General features: G+C 42.1%; 1 protein-coding gene across 1 annotated transcript in view; it reads left to right on the top strand.

Moving 5' to 3' along the window:
- Nucleotides 1–6,675: 6,675 nt before the first annotated feature.
- The window catches only part of ptprz1a (protein tyrosine phosphatase receptor type Z1a), a gene marked incomplete at its 5' end in the record, with an annotated part of 201,377 nt that continues 186,517 nt past the window's right edge, over nucleotides 6,676–21,535 (top strand). Inside the window, 2 exons of the mRNA XM_084452851.1 lie at nucleotides 6,676–6,718; nucleotides 7,535–7,606. Of these exons, the coding sequence (XP_084308977.1) occupies nucleotides 6,676–6,718; nucleotides 7,535–7,606 (115 nt within the window). The remainder of the gene's footprint in view (nucleotides 6,719–7,534; nucleotides 7,607–21,535) is intronic.

The raw sequence follows: 21,535 nt of genomic DNA, 5'->3' as shown, positions 1-21,535 counted from the left end.
TTGTATTACAAGTTTTCTGAAATCTTATGGATTATTATGCAAATTAGGCATTATATGCGCTAAATATGCGCTAATTTGCATAATTTCGGGACATCAATTTTTTTAATTGGTTCAAGCCAGATTCAAAATTCTTGTTTCATTTTGTTCAAATATCCCTATTCAAAACTTTGGCCAAGGGGGATTTTTGACATCTCTTTTCTTCACTTCAGAAATCAGAAAATACTGTCAACAGTCATAAAAAGACCAATTTTCGCCATGTTTTAGGGATAAACTGTTATATAAATCAGGCTATGAATTAAATTTAAAAAATCCCCCTTGGCCAAACCCTTCAGAATATGGATTGGAACAAAACTGGAAAGTGAGGTGTATGTAGGTGCTACTCAAGTGGTGGTTTTGATGTCCCTAAGATGAGAAATAACTCATTTTGAGAAAACGGGCTTTGAAAATTTGTATTGTAAAAAACCATACATTTGCATTGTAAACCAATATTTACAAACACAATATCCAATCACATCATTAGTAACAACATTACACAACATCTGAAAACACATAGAAACTGAAAACTGAATAACACAGCATGTTGTGGATTCAGAATAGTCCAGGAGTAGACATTTTGTATAGAGAAGCAAGACCTGTTTAGTTGGAAGCCCACTCACCACGTCAAGGTACAGCCCACGAGTGGGGTGTTAGTAAGACGAGACTAGAGACGAGACAATGTTAGTAGGGAAGAGAACATTCCCTTTGAGAAATCTTGTATTATTTTGTTAAACAGATCATGGACAAAGATAGACACATTTGACGAGGACATGCATGAGAAAACAGATTATCTAGCTTTTTGTGTTTTTTTAAGCGTTTTACATGGAGAAAACATGAATGAATGAACATGAAGAGTAAGCTGATTCATAAATACACAGGACAAGATGTGGTAAACAATGCAGGGTAAACACCAATAGAAGCTAAATATAGATTGCCAAACAAACAAGTGATATAACCATCGTCAAAAGCAACACCATAGGAGACATCAAGCTACGCCGTCATAGGTCTACAGAGTCACTCCTCAGATGGCACCACACTAGCTATCCACAAAACTGTTCTAGGCAGCTAGTTTGTAGAACCCACTCAGCTGCAGTTCACAAAACTGTTCTAAGCAGCTGGTCTGTAGAACCCACTCAGCTGCAGTCCACAAAACTGTCCTTAAACCACAATATGTTCCTGGTGCGCATGGGGTTGTCATCAGTGAAGCAGACTACCCCATATTGCCGCCTTCATGTTGTCCACTGAACGCTGGTTATTGAGAATTATTGTAATAATTCTCAATAACTGTAATAATTTTGTAACATTTTGCATTTATTGGCAGTCAGCTTACCTACCTCTGGGTCCACATCTGCATATGCCTGCCTAATCTGCTCTCTGCTTCTATGCAAGGACTCCAGACCTCTCTCTATTTCAGCAACTGAAATTAAAACAGTTTATTTATGGATGCATGTAGAAATGCCACAGGTAGAGAGAGGGAGACTACTGTGCATATGTATAGGCTTCTGATATTGGCTAGAGAGAGAGAGAGAGAGAGAGAGAGAAAGAGAAAGAGGGAACACGTTTCAATAGCCTACCTGTCACCCTCTTGTCATGTTTCTGATACGTTTTCAGATGAAGCCCTGGGATCCAACACTTTACTAATCTTTTGGAGAGCTGCATACCCCAACCCTAACTCGTGCGCTAAGAGGACCATCCTCACATTGACATCAAATGCAACATCATTCCTAGTTGTATCATGAAGCCGAGTCGATGTGTAGACACTTTTGCGATAGCCATTTCTCACAAAGACTGCACTCTAAGAGCAAAGTACTACAGAACCCACTATTCTGAGGATCTATGTTAATTTTAAGACCAGTCCCTGCACAATTAGGACAAATCAACCCAGTTATCAGCTCATTCAAACGCGTCTCATCTCCCTGCTGCTCACTGGACATGCTAGCACCGGCTAATGACAACTTGCGCGAATAGGCACTTTATATCTCATAAATGTAAACCTTTCCATTTAGTTTCTCTTGTTTTCTGTTCAACCTTGCGGGCAAACACTGTTGTCGTTGCTTATAACGTTTAGAACGCTTTACAGACGGCATTGTTTGGATTAGATATAAGGAAGTGGAAATGTGTCACATGACGCGCTGAACCAATCACGTTCTCAGAAATCAACAACAGCCAATGAGATTTCACGCTTAGCATCAAACCCGCCTTTGTTTTTCCACGATTGGTTGCTGATACAAATTAAACTATCAGGTTTGGTTGCGATAGCATTGCGCGCAAGAGCCAGATCTTTCAAATGATATCTCACATGAGCGGATCCAAAGGACGGCCGCGGTCTGGTTCGTTGCGTAAAAATGCTAACCTTTGGTGATTTTAGGAAGAATCTACAGACGCAAACAGACTAAATGAAGTAAAATAAACATCTAAATGCGTATTTTTGATGTTTTATTTCCACTAGTATGAAAGAAGACATGTTATGGAAGCAAACTAGCACAAAATCTCAAATTTGACAAGGGCGTTGAAAAACAATGTTTTCACCTACCGTGTCTCCCCTTAAACTAACAGACCCCAATCCTTGGATATTGTTTGAAAGAGACAATCTGATTTTTTGTCACTACTACAACAATACTAATAATCCCACAATTACTGAGATCAACTCTTCGGATTTATTTTTGTGCGTTGGCTGTAAGCCGACGCAGCATGAAGAGGGAATGCCGCTTTGTCTGTTTCTCCGTCAGGTTGTTGACCTGCAGTTCTATGTTGCTACCACAAGAGGCAGTGGTCCCAGGACATCAAAACAAAAAGACTCCACAGATTTCCCAGGTCAGCGGTGGCCGAGTGGATAGTGCGCTGCTTATCACCGAGAAGATTGTGAGTTCAATCCTTGGTGTGGACATACCAAGGTACTATGACATATTTTGTCACTGGATGTTATAGAAGTTATGTAAAAATGCGCTTACCTGGTGGTTCTATGTCAGTTATTGAATTTATGTGGTAGAGCCATCGGCCATAAATAAACAAGTGTGGGTCATATTTGTTCATTATAGACCCTTTTACAGCCTAGTCAGCACAAGTATGCGTGCACATTCTTGAAACAGTAGCAGAGGAAAACAGACAGTCGCCTGTGGCTACAAGCCATTATCATCATCAGAAATGCCCGCGTTTGCCGTGCCCATTTTATATCAGGTAAGTTATTTTGACTATCTGGTTTCACTGGAATGTCTGGTTGAAATGTAGAGTAATGTCTGAAGTAAACAGTAACCCATAACCTGGCTGCACGCTAAGCTAAAGCTAAGTTCAGGAAATGAAGCCCAATGATAGCTAGCTAATGTTAGCTAGTGTTAGCTAGCTCACTCAATACGATACTGTGCACTTTCTCTCAAAGTGCTTTAGCTAAGGTTAGCTACTTCAAGCTAGCTAGTCCTTGTCACCAACACTTGCCTCACAACGTACGTAGCTAAACTATTCACACAGCAAGCAAACTTGTTGTCATCTTAAGCTATGCTACGTCAGCTGACTGGGACTGTCTCGTGACTAGCTAATGTAGCTAACCATATTGTGCCAGACAGCCAAAACAAGCGTCACATATAGAGGGTTTTCACGGCCGGCCATGTTGGAGGTTTAAGCTTAGGTTTAGCAGGTGTAAGCTCAGATTTAGGCTAACAACTAGATAGATAGGTAGATAGATAGGTCTATCTACCTGTCTATTGATCTATCTATCTAGCCAGCTATCTACATTCAGTAGCGTCAACCTCCAACATGGCCGACAGATGACGGCTGTGAAAATCCTCTATATTTTAATAACCAGTGTTGTGAAATACATTTAACAACTGGTCAGTTGATATGTTGCACAGCAATCGAGCAGGACAATATCATTAGGGCTAGGTTAGGTACAGTAGCTAAGTCAGCTTGCCCAGCTGGTATGGTTATAGGCTCATTCCTATGGGATAGCTTAGTAGTTTGTGATTTATCGGTGGGTTGACTAATCACTAGATCAATATTTTCAGTTGGGGGACTACAACACCACCTGTGCTGTGGCACCAGGAATCTGCTCTGACCACTGTTTTTATTCACCACCATATCATGTTATTATGCAGATTAAATGTACTGTATGTCTTCACGACACAAAAAAGGCTTTATATTAATGTTATTTTTGGCTGGAGAAAAAAAGGTTTGGCAGGTACAATTTTTCATCTACCAGACATTTGGCTGGTGAGCTAAAAAGTTAATTTTGACCCCTGCATGTATGTAATTAAGTCTTAAGTTTAAAGTGAAGGGATTAAGAGAGGATGTTTTTCTTCAGTAGGTATTAAGCAAATTGTAACCCATAACCTACAATTATGATGGGATCTGCAAGTTAGGAATTTCTTGTAATATGGCTTCGATCAGTATTTCTGTTCATTAATTGAGCTTTTTTATGTTTAGGTACCATAAAAGCAAGTGAACTACCTGATCGACAAAGGGATGGCGTCAAGAGCAGCAATGCAGTCATCAACTACATTTCTTCAACAACTATGGAGTTGGAGAAACACATGTGCACCTTCATTGTGACAACTGCAGTGGACAAAACAAGAACAACTGTGTGCTGTGGTACTGTGCTTGGCAGACCGACCATGCACAAGCTTCACCTGAAGCTGGACCTACACTTCCTGATTGCAGGCCACACCAAGTTTTCCCCTGACTGGTGCTTTGGCTTGATCAAGCAGCGCTAGAGGAAGACCAGAGTGGACACTTTTACTGACATTGCTGGGGTGGTGAGAGACAGCGCTCCTGTGAAGCAAGTCAACACCCCACAGCTTGTTGGAGTTGAGGATGGCACAACAGTGCTTGTTGAAAGCTACAACTGCCACTAGCATCTGAGTAGCTATTGCAAAAAGCTCCCAAACATAAAGAGTTACCAGCACTTCAGGTAATTATCATTGTCATGTATTAGCTATTCCATTTTATGGACATGGTATGATTGTATTTTATTTGTGGCCAATATTTTAATGCACTATTTTAATGCACTATCTCCCTTCTGTTCTGTTGCAGCTTTGATGCTGGGATGCCTGGTGTGGTTGAGGCCAGAGAACACCGTGATGCAACACCAGTCAGGTGTCGGCTGCTGCGCAACACTGATGTCCAGCCCCCCACAAAGATGGTCTTCAGGTGCAAGCCCCACCCGGACAGGACATGGCCAGACAGCAGTATCTGATCATGGATGGCTGTGACTGTGTCCCTGATACAGGCAGTGCAATTACATGACATGTCAAGTATACTGTACAGTAGTATACAGTAGTGCAGAGTGAGTTCTCTATTGTATAGACAAGATGTTCAATTGCTCAAGTGTTGTCAGGTGTTGATTCAAGTGATAGAGTGTACAGTAGTGAAGAATCAGTTGTCTATTGTATAGACAAGGTGCAAGGTGTCACATGTTCACTTCTGTTATGATGAGGCTCAAGACATCAATTGCTTCCTGCCAAAGAGTAGCTCGGAAGAAGCTCCCTGCCAACCAGCAGCTCAGAAGAAGACTGTCCCTCACTCTCATTATAATCATTATAACAATGGCACACATGCCACCCCCTGGACCAACACGTGACACCTTGCACCTTGTCTATACAATAGACAACTGACTATGCACTAAGGGTGTGCCGGGAGCCCACTATTTGTATTTGTATTTGACAGCTAATTATTCGGATTTGTATTCGTATTCGGAAGTGGGCGGGGCTTAAACCAGAAGTCGGTTCAAAACGGTTTAAACTGAGGGGAAATGTCATTTCTTTAGCCTAATATTAATTGGCATTGCAATTGCTGTGCTTTCAACGCATCAGAATTGCTGTTTATATATATTATTATTATTATCATTAATTATGAAGTATAATTCCTCCTCATCATCATCCTGTATGTTTTTATTTGAAGTGTCAGAACTATGAAGTGTCAGAACCCCACCACCACCCTTAACTGGGGGACATTCTACATTTAGTTAGAAACTGAAAAACATTTTTTCTAAATCAAAATATAAGTCCTCATAGCAACTTTGCTAGAACAGCTAAAGTAGCTCTATTTCTCCCGTGTCATAATATCTAATATATTATCTGCAACCATGTGACACAGGCAGCGTGGTGTAGCCTACTAGTAATGGTTTTCACAAACCCAGCAATAAACATGTATTACTATAAATATAATTGAAATGAATTATACAATTAAATGTAGCCTAGGCTAATAAGCCAAGGAAAATATAGGCCTAATTGTAGGTCAATTGAAATTGAAATCCCTCTCCGCGTTGTCTAGACAGACAGCAGGTGCGAGACTGCAAGCGCGTGCACCTCATACAGTATTTGACTGTTCTCCCTCCTCCCGAATATTTTTTACAATATTCATGCGAATTTACTATTCGGGAAAAAGCTACTATTTGTGCTCATCCGAATACCGTATTTGTATCCGGGCACACCCATACTATGCACCACTGTACACTCGAACACTCACCTGACAGCACTTGAGCAATTGAACACCTTGTCTGTCTTGTATACAATAGACAACTGACTCTGTACTACTGTATACATGTGCCTTACATGCCTCTCTTCTTTACAAAGATGGTCACAACCACAACATGTCCTGAGAGCACATGCAAAATAACAACTTATGGCTACTTTTAATGTGCATGTCTGTATGTTTAATAAAGTTTTTAAGAAACGTTTCAATCAAGACTTGAGTATTACCTATTCTGTTGAGTACTATGTTTACAATTGTTCATTCATGATATTATTACAATTGACCTTTCAAGTCTGCCTACACTTAGGTTACTTAGCTAAGAACCATTTTAATTACAATTCACTTCTAAGGGCAAATACTTTACTTTCATATCTTCATATCAATATAATATCAAGATCCTAGTAGATGTCCAAATAACCCACTGTGTCGTGGGTGAACTTATTCACCACCTAAAGGGAAGTGCAAAACAGCAAGTCATGACCGTTATCCAGAAACAAAAGTTTAATCCATTGCAGCAAAATAGCTAACATTACAGGAATCATCAGTGTAACTGCTTTAGCCACTGACCGCCACCATTAATGTTATGGAAGCTGCTGCTAGTTGTTGTGAGCTCATGAGCTTACTGGCTATCCCGCTCTCATTGTGCTGGATTAGCATTGGAAGCATTGGAAATGGACAAATAAAACAACTACATTCAAATCGAGGATCAACATCATGAAAATGTTCATTTTAAGCAAAATTATGTTTTTGAGATTACATTAATTAAATCAAGATTTGCATAAAAAAAATAAAAAAAATAAGGATATGATGTGAACGTCTCAGTACCCAAGTATTTGGGCCCCACTGGTAACTTGAACCAGGATGGTTAATCTGAAACAAGTACTGATCCTTAGAAAAAAAATAAAAAATAATTATTATTATTATTTATCAGACATTACCGTCCTACCAGTCCTGCACAGAAACAAGCCAGCCAACGCACATAAACCAGGCTGGACCTGGCCTGGTTATAATGTATGCACCTCTCTCTCTATTACAGCTGAAGTGGTACAAGGCTATGGGTACAGGAACCAGCGAAAATTCTCTGAGGACATCGACTGGTCATATGCAGGTAAATACAGACAACACTACTGATTTTATCAACATACATCATTCATACTGTATATTACACTGCATTGCTTGAATATTATTTCGCTGTAGCATCAAGGTAATATAGTGTGTAGAGATGTGAAGCTATATAGCGTCCAGTGTTACTGATGGGCATGTCGGCTTTGTGCTCTGTCAATATCTGTCACACATTTGTGTGTGTGTGTGTGTGTATGTTTGTGTGCGTGTGTGTGTGTGTGTGTGTGTTTGAGTGTGTTTGAGTGACATAGGCCAAATGAGTGCTTGATGTATGTTGTTCAAAGAGATGACTCTCAGTCTGGGATCCCTGATCCTGTGAGGTTCTGGGTTGTGACAGAGTTCTCCCTGCGCAGAGGGGGAGGGGTTGTGACAGAGTTCTCCCTGCGCAGAGGGGGAGGGGTCGAGACAGAGTTCTCCCTGCGCAGAGGGGGAGGGGTTGTGACAGAGTTCTCCCTGCGCAGAGGGGGAGGGGTCGAGACAGAGTTCTCCCTGCGCAGAGGGGGAGGGGTCGAGACAGAGTTCTCCCTGCGCAGAGGGTGAGGGGTTGTGACAGAGTTCTCCCTGCGCAGAGGGTGAGGGGTCGAGAAGTGCTCTTAATACAACGGGTAGTTCCAACCTCGCAATCTGATTGGTTAGGAGCCGTTGTATATACACGATACGGGCAAAGCCTCTTTACCATTCTATGTGAAATATTACTGTACCAATTATTACTGGCTGTAAAAACGTTAGTTCCACTGGGTAACCATCTGTTGATTATGTTACGGTTTCTCCTCAAATAAATGGAAACGTTCAATGTCACTTTTGAGCTGTTCTATCTGTCCTGTAGCCTACCACTCTGCTTTATCATCACCACTTTTACAACTCGCAGTTGCACAGCAAAGGTAGACTACACTTGTAGTCGTGGCTAGCTAGGTTCGTCAGGAGTATCAGGTATTTTCACACCAAACGCAAATATTTTTGCAAAAAAAAAAATCTAAATCCATATTTCTCAATTAGTCTCTTCACACCAAACATTTTCCAAAAGTGAAATTTTCTGCGGATTTCTCTGGCCTGACAGACACGTCACAATCAAATGACGGCAAGCCGAACATGCTGACAGCACAGCACGAGAGCCTGTTGAAGAGCCCGTCTGCAGAAATCCTCTTTTTGGCGTGGGAGATCACTGTGTAGAATAGCTATGATTAGGTCCCTACTGTTGCCTAATTAACCTGGACGGTCTAGATCTAACGTGACTTGTAGACCACTCTGTAATAGGCTGAAGGCCAACTTGCAGTACTGTTAGCGTAGCAGCAGACAGCAGTGATTGGAGTTAGCTAACCTACTTGTTTTCACAATGACCATAAAGGTTTCTGATATAGCCTTTAGCGAAATCAGACTGTTACAACAACGTCGACAGCTGACATTAGGCCATAAACGTTAGCTATGGTTAATATTAGCTAAGTGGGTTAGTAGGCTACATATCGCTACTCACTGTCATCTGTCCCAAGTTGTTCAGCAACCCTGCCCCAGATGTTGTCCTTCATTTCAGTGTCCTTGTTAGTGCTTAGCTTCTTATCATACAAGGTTGGATATTGCTCTACCAAATGGATAAGCTTGTCTGAAGAGATATGGATCAACATTTCCTTTACTGTAGTGAGTCGCTAGTAACTTGGTGATTAATGGAAAGTGATCAATGGAAAAACCGTTATTTTTGGGGGGTGGCTATCCTGATTGAGAAATTGTCACGCGCGTTGCATGTAACCAGTCAATAGGCCTATGCAACTGCAGCTATTTCGATGTATTGGATGCAACATTGAAGCGCTGAATACATGATTTGTGACACAGTAGCCTAGGTGCAAAAGTGGTCAGTGGAGCATCTAACTCGTGATGACAGAATGAAAATGATTGACATGGAGTTTTTATTTTCCGCAACTTCTGTTTGGAATGCATGGAACGCTATTTTTCATACCGCACTTGGTGTGAAAGGTTTTGCCTCGGAAATTAATTAGCCGAAATTCTCAATTTATTTTCGCTTTTCGTATTCACTTTTTGGTCTGAAAACAACTTTTGTTTGGTTGCTAGAGCTCATTGTTCATCATTTTGAAACTCCATAGCAACTGATAGTTTTAGGAACTACCTTTCTTGGTTCACTAAAACCGATATTGGCTGCGGTTACATGATGGCTTTTCATTCAGAATGAAATAATCCGAATGAAATCATTTGGAATGAAAGTTTTTCCTGAGAGTTTACATGGGAAATTGTCATTCTGAATAAGGGTTTACATGGGAGACACTTTTAATCGCATTTATTCGGGTCTGCGTACGGTTCGGGGCTGGGAAGACTTCTGATTGGACAGGGGTTTACGTTTACCAGTAGAAAACACTGTAGTCCTCATTCCGGATAGCAGCAAGATGGTAGACCACATTATTAGTCCCTTTTTCTGACTAATTTTGCTTCTGTTCGTGAAGCAGCAGTACGACTAAAACCTTTCACTGCTTACCCTTCAACTGTTGAGGAGAAGGGATTGTGAAGGGACCTGCTAACGGTAGCGGGTCATTTACCACTCATCCCTGGGGCATCACTGTACATCCCCCCAGAGGTCTTTTCCTTCCATTTATTGTAGAAAATATAACTACAAAAGTGTTATTGCATAGAGGTCGTATGCACACATTATACATAAAAAATAATCAACATTTTTGACAAATTTATATCATTTGCATAGAACAAGGCACAGATCCATCTTCTCGCACACTATATACGTAATCGCGCCAGAAGGGCAAGGAAACGAGTTTGCGCAGAAAGACCGGAATTCATTTTAGTACGATTAAGCGTATACATGTACGAAAAATTCTTTCAATTGGATTAAGAATTGGACTACAACAGCCCTTTACATCGGATTAGATTTTCAATCGCATTGGCCATTTTCATTCCGATTTAGGTGTTTACATGATCACTTTTAATAGGATTGGGCTTTCATTCCGAATGAAAAGGGAATTAAACTGTCCATGTAAGCGCAGCCATTAAAGCCCCATTATGTAGCAGTCCAGTTTTGTGCACTTTAGCGGCCCCTAAAGGCCACTACAGTCATTACAACCGCAGTACCATTACCGTAAAACGCTGAGAGACGCCTGTTACGCCTCTCACGTGCATTTGTTGACAACTGACAAGCTGAGGAAAACAGAGTCTGCCGGCAAATTGGAAGAGGAGAGCTAAAGGTAAAGCAGAACGTTCATGCGAGAGAAAACCGCGGCTCGTGGTCAAAAGTTCCATAGTGCAAATACAGGTCGCCGGACCCCTCTGTGGGAATGGAAGAGGTGCTGTTCTCACTATAATAATCCAGCACACCAATAGATCCACTTTGATATTTTAAGATGAAATCGACAACATAGTGGGGCTTTAAGACACTGAAATAGTATAGGTATTTATCCCTAAATGTTTCCTGATTTTGTAACCATTGTATAAAAGCAATAACTTACTTGAGGGTTGTGGTATATGGCCAATATACCACAGGTTGTGCTGGTCAATGACCACAGCACAACCCGTGGTATATTGGTAATATACCACACCCTCTCATGAGTAATTGCTTCAGTATCTCATGATGAGACTGGCTCTTCACAGCCTGGGCTCTCTACATAGCTCAATGTTCAGTGTTGGTTAAAAATCCAGTCTTATACTAGTGTAGTACGCCATCACATCTCAGATCAGCTGTAGAAGTGAGAAAGGCTCTCTATGTGTATGTATGTTTATGTGTGTATGTTTGTATGAGGGGTGGAAGTAACAAAAATTAATTAATAAATATGTGGTCGATTAAAATGCAATCGAATTAAATGTGTGAATGATTAAAATGCAATCAAATTCAATTATTAATTAAATTAATAATTAAATAATTCATTAAATTAATCGTTAAACTGCACTTTTATCATTAGAGTGCGGTTTTATCATTAAGAGTGTGCTTTTATCATTAGAGTGTGCTTTTATCATTAAACTGCACTTTTATCATAAGCGTGTGCTTTTATCATTAGAGTGTGCTTTTATCATTAGAGTGTGTGTTTATCATTACAGTGTGCTTGCACTTTTATCATTAGACTGTGCTTTTGTCCTTTCCCAACACACACCACTCTAACGATAAAGCCTTTATCATTAGACTGGCGTGTGTTGTAGGTGTCAATCAACTGACCACGCCCACAGGTGTACATCCAGGCTATCCCTGTCGATTGGACATGTCTGGTCTTACGACCGCGACCAGACAGGCGATTCTAGGGGGTGGCCCAGGTGCCACCCCTGTGATTTTGTCTGTATTTGTGTCATTTCTAATGAATGAGTCAGTGTCATAACTAAATTAAAATTGATTGAAAATATAGTCTGAGAGACTGATCTTTAATCCCCTAAATAGTTGAGCCTCCTACACACCCCTTAACAAAATGTACAAAATGGTTTAGTCCACCACAGAAGCTCACAGACACTGCTTTCTGCAGGAGCAATCAGTTAGCTAACTTTACCAGAAGGTATTTGAACTTGGCTCACATATTCTTTTACTCCCCCTCAGAAAGGTAACACGATTTAATGAAAGCTAGCTAGTGTCATCATCGTCTCTCCACTTGCTTGTAAATCTAAAGTCAGCTAGCTAGCGTTATAATAGCTAGCTAGCTAGCTGAAATGCACATTAGCCTTCATGAAAAACATGTTACAAAAAACGAAAGTTTTTCTGATTGCTAGGCTAAATTTAAGGTAATCTGCTGTCCTGTCATGGGATTGGGACTAGAATTGAACTCGGAGTATGATACTCCATTTTGTCATCAGATTGATAGTAGTAGCTGCTACTCACTCAAAGGTGGGTGGAGGGGATGAATTGGCAGTTTTTTAATCCAAAATTGGTCATTTGTTTGATTTGTGTATGGGTTTGCTCTTTGTCACCTTTTTCATCCCAGATGAGTTATCATCCCTGAAATGTGTTATAAAGTGATGTGTGTCATGCAACTATTTACAGTATGAAAATAAATCAGAGCATTCAAATGTAAGTCAGCAGCCAGAGCAGCCAGCACTGTTTGTAGTGATCATAAGGATGACAGCCAGAGCCATCTTGGATGTGTAGCTGGAGTCTCCAGCCTTACACATGGGGAGGCAAAATCCTGCTAGTTCCAGACTTCCCATTGGTAAACATATTTAATTACCTTGATCATGTCAATGAGATTGTGGTTAGTTTAATTTCAGACAATGAACAGTTTCATTTTAACATTTGCTTTTGGATGGAGATTGGTGCATATTGGTTTATGGTGTCATTCGGGCTTGTTCTGCAGCTGCGCCAGGTTCTGCAAAATCTGGTTCCCGTGGTCCCGAAGACAAGGGGAGGTTACCGACAACAGTGCTGGCAATGGTGACTCTTTACATGCAGGCTGTGCATCACTGTAGCCTAAGTGGCAGGGAGCAATGCAAGTTTTGTAAATAAAACTGCATTTCGGCACTCTTTGACCTTTTTCAAACTGCTGTCTAGTGTAAGACGTATTCAGCTGCTGCAGTATTGTTGTTCATAAACTGGCTGAATGAAATGTGATCTGATGATTTTTCATTTCTGAATGTAGCCTAAATATGGAGGTACCATGTTAAAAGAATAAATTATGGACAGTGGACACTTGATTACATTTGTTTGGTGTCATGATTTTGACATTTCAATAAAAAAACATGACAAATATGGACCATTCCTGTGATGTGTGTGCTGAGGAGGCTGGGGAACCAGTGTGAGTACAAATTATGGTAGGCGCTTACAGTGAAGTTTATTAAAACCGTTTTAATTATTGTGATTCCTGTAGTGGGTGGAAATATACAGTTTGTAAAAATATATATATATATTTAGGCCACTATAGCTTTGGGAACGTGTGTTTTGCTTCTTCACATGCACGCATGCAGAAAAAAACTGAATTGCCACTCTGGCATATCTCTGTGCCCCCCCCCCCCCCCCCCCCCGTCAAAAAGGTCTAGAATCGCCACTGTCTGATGGTATTGGGGTTTATATTATACCTCCATGACTCCAAGGCACTCAGCTATTCCAAAGGCGGAATAGCCGAATTGACAAACCACTCCAACGTTTCCTGAGGAATGTTTAAACGTGGTCTCCCTACTAAACCACGTCTGTCTGCATGTACGTCAATGGGAAAAACTGGCTTCAGTTAGCTGTAACGTTAGAAGTTCGCTTGTAGCATCAGCTACTAGCTCGACCACCCTTGGATTTATTTGAACTCCGCTAGCTTGTGCATTAACAAGAAAACATTTAGCCATTCCAAGTTGAAAAGGAGGACGTCGTCGCTTGGGCCGCTGATAGCAAGATCTCGACAGACTCGAAGTTTATTTACAATAAAACCCTGCACATCAGAGGCTGCCTGCGCCATTTTTTGAAAACTGCGGTCATGCGCATGACATTTTTCATCAAAAGACATGTCCAATCAACAAGGATAGCCTGGATGTACGCCTGTGGGCGTGGTCAGGTGATGGACACATACAACACACAGCAGTCTAATGATAAAGGCTTTATCGTTAGAGTGGTGTGTGTTGGGAAAGGACAAAAGCACAGTCTAATGATAAAAGTGCAAGCACACTGTTATGATAAACGCGCACTCTAATGATAAAAGCACACGCTTATGATAAAAGTGCAGTTTACTGATAAAAGCACACTAATGATGAAAGCACACTTTTAATGATAAAAGCACACTCAAATGATAAAAGTGCAGTTTAATGATTAATTTAATGAATAATTGAATTTGATTGCATTTTAATCATTCACACATTTAATTCGATTGCATTTTAATCGACAACATATTTATTTATTAATTTTTGTTACTTCCACCCCTCATATGTTTGTGTGTGTGCGTGTGCGTGTGCATGTGTGTGTGTGTGTGTGTGTGTGTGTGTGTGTGTGTGTGTGTGTGTGTGTGTGAGCGTGTGTGCGTGCGTGTGTGTACGCGATTCACAGAATCATCCGGAAAGAAAAATGATTGGTCCTCTGTGCTTATGGGAAACCTCAGGAGGGATTAAGGTCCTCCTCCTCAGCCAGAAGCCATGCTGGCCTTAACCAAGCCTGTTAGACGTGACGGGGCCTGCCTTGTGAGGGGCGCTGAGGCGTTGTGTGTTGAGGAATGCTTGCCACACCCGCGTTTTCTCCCTCCTTTTACTGTGAAAAGCAGAGTGATATCCTTGTGAGGGATATTCCCTGAGATCTCATCTGCCTTTCTTTAGAGGTTTTGTGAGTGAGTGAGTGTTGGGGAGGGGGGGCGTCACATTGCATTGTTGTGTGCACGTCAGTTCATGCATGTGTGAGTGTGTGTCTTTTAATCTGCGGTACACATTTAAAGAATCGTCCATTACCAACATGTCTATCTTGGAAATAGGATGTATTTTCTCTCCAAAGTCTTCACTACACAGTACTGGGTTATTATGACAAGCTGGCTTTCGTGACTATCTTTTGAAACAGGAGAAGCCAAAGAGGAGAATTAATAATAGCCTATTTGAAAATATAATGTAGAAAAGCATTCATGCATTTATCCTCCTCTTGAAGGAGACGGTCATCTGAACCCATTCCAACTTTCACACTTAGGGGTGAATTCACTAAAGCGGAATTGTGGCAGTTAATTAGGGCCCGATCACTGGCGGTGCGAGGCCCTATTGAAATTGTAAGGATTATTATTCTCCTTCTGCTACCTTCTTCTTCTCCCCAAACAAATGCCTTTTTGGCGGCCTAAACATCGATGAAAATGAATGAAACTTCGCAGATATGTCAGTCCTAGTGAAAAATTTGATATTTCATGGGTGACGGAAATGGGCGTGGCAAAACGGCTCAAGAGCGCCCCCTGGAAAATTTCCAATGGCGAGCCCCACCTTTCAGCTTGATGTAGGTGAACGAAATTCGGTGGGCATATGTAGTTCATCGAGACACACTAAAATGTCTCTTGGAGCTATACCCAACATGCAACAGGAAGTCCGCCATTTTGCTCTTAATGTGCCATTTTCCCCTTGTTTTTACCATTTCCATGCCTCGTACTTTAACGAACTCCTACAGATTTCATCCCATCAACTTCATATTCAGTCAACTTCATCTTAAGACCTTTGTGATCCAAAGTTATCAAAAAAAAAATGTTTTCACCAAACACCCTTGCCGTTGCGCCCCACCAAAGTTTGACATTTTGCCATAAAACACGAAGTCCTCATAACTCCTCCATACATTATCCAATTTGTCCGATATATCTCACGCTTCATGACGGTTCTGTCCTGAACACATCTATGTGTCAGTATGTGTCAGTATTGCGTCATACTTATAGCACCACCTATTGGTGAAACAGGAAGTCCTCATAACTCCTACATACATTATCCGATTTGTACCAAATTGCTGACGATTCATCAAGGTCGCATTCTGAACACATCTATGCGTCGGTATTGAGTCACACTTACAGCGCCACCTACTGGTGACAGAAAGTTTCTCTCAGCACTGGACACCAAAATAGCACACCCTTTAATGGCGCCGCACCCTGACACGCGTGGGCTGCGAGGGCCCGCTCACTGTTGCTCGCAGCCCTAGTTAGGGTTTAATTTCCCAAGCAGTCTGTGCCGTTGGTGTGTGTAAATGCGGAAATTAGGACTGCAAACGAAGGTGGAATGATTTGAAAAGATGACACACACACCCCTTGCGCTTAAATACCACCACATCTGTGAAAACTGAATTAATTTCACTTTAACTGCGTGAAGTTAGTTAGTCTAAAACTAAATGTTATGTGCTTCCCTCTTCACCTGTACCCTGTAATTGTGTGGAAATAAACACAATTCAGAGATAAATAAAATAATAATGAGCAGCCAACACTCACAGCACCACCCATGGCAAACCCTACTGTTGTACCATTCCTTCCACACACCAGAGAACTCTTCTGTTCTTTTCAGGGGGAGCTTTTGCTTTTGCTAAATGGTTTTAGAAAGTAGGTTAGTAGCCAGGTTTGTAATTAAGCGCCTGTTCTGGAGCTGTTTCTTGGCGGAATCTATCTCTTAGTCCATGTATAGTATTTCTGCCTTAGTCCAACTATCTCTGCTGAAAAAGTGAGTTTGATTCCACTCTTTCACTTTCACTCTCAAAGAACAGCGTGCACAGTCAAAGAACAGCGTTCACAGTCAAAGACCAGTGTTCACAATCAAAGAATAGTGTTCATAGTCAAAGAATAGTGTTCACAGCAGAAGAATAGTGTTCACAGTAAAAGAATAGTGTTCACAGTAAAAGAATAGTGTTCACAGTGCCTCTTAGGTAATTGCTCCAGCAACAGGTACTGACGTGAATCATTGAGAATTGTTAATAAATAGTTATAAATAGAAATCCAAGGATGTTTAACTGGTTTGACACTCTAAAGTGTTTTAAGCCTCAGCTGTGTGTGCTTGTGTGCCTCTCTCCCTCTCTCTCTCTCTCTCTTTCTCTCTCTCTCTCCCTCCCTCTCTCTTTCTCTCTCTCTTTCTCTCTCTCTCTCCCTCTCTCTCTCTCTCTTTCTCTCTCTCTCTCCCTCCCTCTCTCTTTCTCTCTCTCTTTCTCTCTCTCTCTCCCTCCCTCTCTCTTTCTCTCTCTCTCTCCCTTTCTCTCTCTCCCTCTCTCTCTCTCCCTCTCTCTCTCTCCCCCTCCCTCTCTCCTCTCTCTCTCCCTCCCTCTCTCTCTCTCTCTCTCCCTCTCTCCTCACTCTCTCTCTCTAAATGGTAATTTTGTTATTATGAATCCAGTGTGGGAATGCATCTGTCGGCACATACAGCACACACACTCTTTATTCCTCTCTCACTCATGCATGCACACACACAGACACACACACACTCACTCTCTCTCTCTCACACACACACACACACTCACACACACACACAGACACTTAACACATCTGTGTGTGTGTGTGTGTGTGTGTGTGTGTGTGTGTGTGTGTGTGTGTGTGTTTACACTCATAGCAGGAGAGCAACATGCATCTCAAAACCAGATGGAAGAAACTACACTGAAACACACAATTACCATTTCACAGATTGCTGTATGTTCCCCAATGGTAATCTAGAGAGTGAGATGCGTAGGAGCTGTAGTCTTGGATAAGCCAGGTTGAGCATGGAGAGTGAGTGGGCATAATGACACTCTGTTCTCCTAAGAAGTAGGTTTCAGTTAAGTCTGTCGTCGTTGAACCAAACAAAGCAGTTTTCTCAATGAGGAGGAGGTTAGTTATGGTTAGCAGGAATGAGATGAGATACTGGAGACATTGACAACAACAGACCCAACTGCCTAGTCTACAGTACGGCATCTATTCTGCATGTCTAGTCTACAGTACTGCATCTATTCTACATGTCTAGTCTACAGTACTGCATCTATTCTACATGTCTAGTCTACAGTACGGCATCTATTCTACATGTCTAGTCTACAGTACTGCATCTATTCTACATGTCTAGTCTACAGTACGGCATCTATTCTGCATGTCTAGTCTACAGTACTGCATCTATTCTACATGTCTAGTCTACAGTACTGCATCTATTTTACATGTCTAGTCTACAGTACGGCATCTATTCTACATGTCTAGTCTACAGTACGGCATCTATTCTACATGTCTAGTCTACAGTACTGCATCTATTCTACATGTCTAGTCTACAGTACGGCATCTATTCTGCATGTCTAGTCTACAGTACTGCATCTATTCTACATGTCTAGTCTACAGTACTGCATCTATTCTACATGTCTAGTCTACAGTACTGCATCTATTCTACATGTCTAGTCTACAGTACTGCATCTATTCTACATGTCTAGTCTACAGTACGGCATCTATTCTACATGTCTAGTCTACAGTACGGCATCTATTCTACATGTCTAGTCTACAGTACTGCATCTATTCTACATGTCTAGTCTACAGTACGGCATCTATTCTGCATGTCTAGTCTACAGTACTGCATCTATTCTACATCTAATTGTTTTTGCACCGTGCTGAAAGGCTCTTTATGTGTGGCCCGGCCTCCAGGACCTCCGTAGAGCCTAATACTAGATCTATTTTAAAAACTACTTGTCCCTCTGAATGTTTTTAGTACACTGCACCTTCCATGGCTAGGACCTCTTCCCAGGGAGTTAGTCTGGAGATTCAGTACTGACTAACTGACTGTAGTACTGTCAAACCTGGGTAGTAGACCACAATTAAACTTCAACTTTCAAAGGAGAGAATAACCATGAGTAGATGTTATATCAACATACCTTGTCTATGTAATAGACAAAAACAATTGACCTACTGTACACTTGAACACTTGAGCCAACACCTGTCAACACTTGAGTAATATAACACCTATGCCTATGAAGCAGCACGTGAAACTGGGCAAGCACGTGTCCGCCTACAGGTGGGAGATTGACCAGCTGCTGTCCTGATGTGGCCAAAACAACCTGGAGCTCAATGCTCTCAAGAGAGTGGAGATGATTGTAGACCTTAGAAAGAATCTAGCCCCCCTCCCCCCTCCCCATCACACTGAATGACACCCCAGTGACCACTGTTGACTCCTTCCACTTCCTGGGCACCACCATCTCCTGGGACCTCAAGTGGGAGCTGAACATCAGCTCCTTCACCAAAAACGCACAGCAGAGGATGTACTTCCTGAGGCAGCTGAAGAAATTCAGCATGCCAAAGGCAATGATGGTTCTCTTCTACACCTCCACCATCGAGTCCATCCTCACCTCCTCCATCACCATCTGGTTCTCTTCTACACCTCCACCATCGAGTCCATCCTCACCTCCTCCATCACCATCTGGTTCTTCGCCACAACAGACAAAGACAAGGGCAGACTGCAGCACATCATCCGCTTCGCTGAGAGGGTGATTGGTTGTAAACTGCCATCCCTACAGAACGTGCACCCTCTAGGGCCCTGAAACAGGCCAGAGAAATCTGGCCGACCCCTCCCACCCCTCCCATCCCGGAGCTCAGCTTTAAACCTCTGGCAGGAGACTGTGGTTCATCAGGACCCGGTCCACTCGCCACAAAAACAGCTTCTTTCCCACGGCCATCAGGCTCATTAACAAGGCTCGTGTTCCCCCATGAAGCCCCGCCCTACTGACTCTATTTCCCACAGCACCACTTGCACTCAACCTGTGATTGTTCCACATACCTCAATGACACACACATTACATATGATGTCGCTCACCTATCACACTACACTCACCACACACACACACACACACACACACACTGGACATACACTCACCACACACACACTGGACATACACTCACCACACACACACACACACACTGGACATACACTCACCACACACACACACACACACACACTGGACATACACTCACCACACACACACACACACACACACACACACACACACACACTGGACATACACTCACCACACCCCATTCTGTATATTGAGTAATTTGCTTTTCTTTGCCTTTATTTTTATTTTTATTGCTTATATTGTATTTTATACAGTATGTGAAGTATTTTTTGTCCTGCACCCTGTCCTCATGTCCTATGTGGTCTTCATCAGCGTGTGCCATTAGCCTGGTCACATTCCTAGTATGTGTAAACCATGTACATGGTGAAATAAATGGATTTTGTATTTTATATACAATAGAAAATAACAATTGACTTGCCTATACAATGGAAAATAACAATTGACTCTGCACAACTGTATACTTGAATTTTAATAATTGTACTGCCTATATTGTGGTCACAGTCATCCATGAGTATATGGTATAAGTACTGTAGATGAAGGTCAATTCGCTAGACTGCTAGACTAAACATAGCAAATTACTAGATTGGGAACCTTATAATGTCTAGTTGTGCACCTACTTGTAGGAACTGGAATGAGGAACTGATTAGTGTTGATACAATACTGAAAGGATAAATTATAATAATTCCAATGTACTGTATATGTACCTGTACTAGTTATATATAGCAAAATACATTTTTTATTCTATTCATCAAATTCAAGTTATTAACTCCATACTTGGAGGCATGTCGGGAGGGAGAGCGGGGTGGGATCGCATAGATCTCACCACATAGAACCCCATAGATCTCACCACATAGAACCCCATAGATCTCACCACATAGAACCCCATAGATCTCACCACATAGAACCCCATAGATCTCACCACATAGAACCCCATAGATCTCACCCCATAGAACCCCAATGAAAAACATGCAGAAGAACAGATGCTCTTCAGTCCGGTCCCTGACCAGGACCTGGACTGAGCCCTTGGACTTGGTCCCTGGGAGCCATTGACGAGGCTGCCCACTGCTCCTGGCTGCTCCTGGAGGAGGACACTGACGAGGCTGCCCACTGCTCCTGGCTGTCCCTGGAGGAGGACACTGATGAGGCTGCCCTCTGCTCCTGGCTGCTCCTGGAGGAGGACACTGACCAGGCTGCCCACTGCTCCTGGCTGCTCCTGGAGGAGGACACTGACGAGGCTGCCCACTGCTCCTGGCTGCTCCTGGAGGAGGACACTGACGAGGCTGCCCTCTGCTCCTGGCTGCTCCTGGAGGAGGACGGCTTGGATGGGAGAATGCAGAGGACACATTCCTCAGGCGCCCCCTGAAGAACACTCACCACTCATGTGTACTTGTGTGAATCACTTGCCATGTGGCTGATTAACGACCCCCTCAAGGTCTTGTAAATACTCACAGACTGGCAGTCATCATTTGACACAAGGGCATAACAAGGAATAAAGCAGTTATTAGCTTTCACGTTCCAAAGGCTTGTTAAGATGAAGCGCATCAGCAGCTGCATTAACAGCAGAGGTGGTGGTAGGGTGCAACCAGAAATGTTTTTTTATTAACCCACACAAATGACATGACAAAACAAAAAGAACTTTGACAAAAATAGAAGCATGGCTGCAAGCAGTTCTCTGGGCTCCTACCCACAGCAGCACAGTCAGATGAACACTGGCAGCCTTATACCCTGCCACAGATCATTAGC

This window comes from Borostomias antarcticus, assembly GCF_949987555.1.
Source record: "Borostomias antarcticus genome assembly, chromosome: 18".
NCBI classification, from domain to species: domain Eukaryota; kingdom Metazoa; phylum Chordata; class Actinopteri; order Stomiiformes; family Stomiidae; genus Borostomias; species Borostomias antarcticus.
Note: the sequence above shows the minus strand (reverse complement) of the source record. Positions and strands in the feature narration are given on the sequence as shown.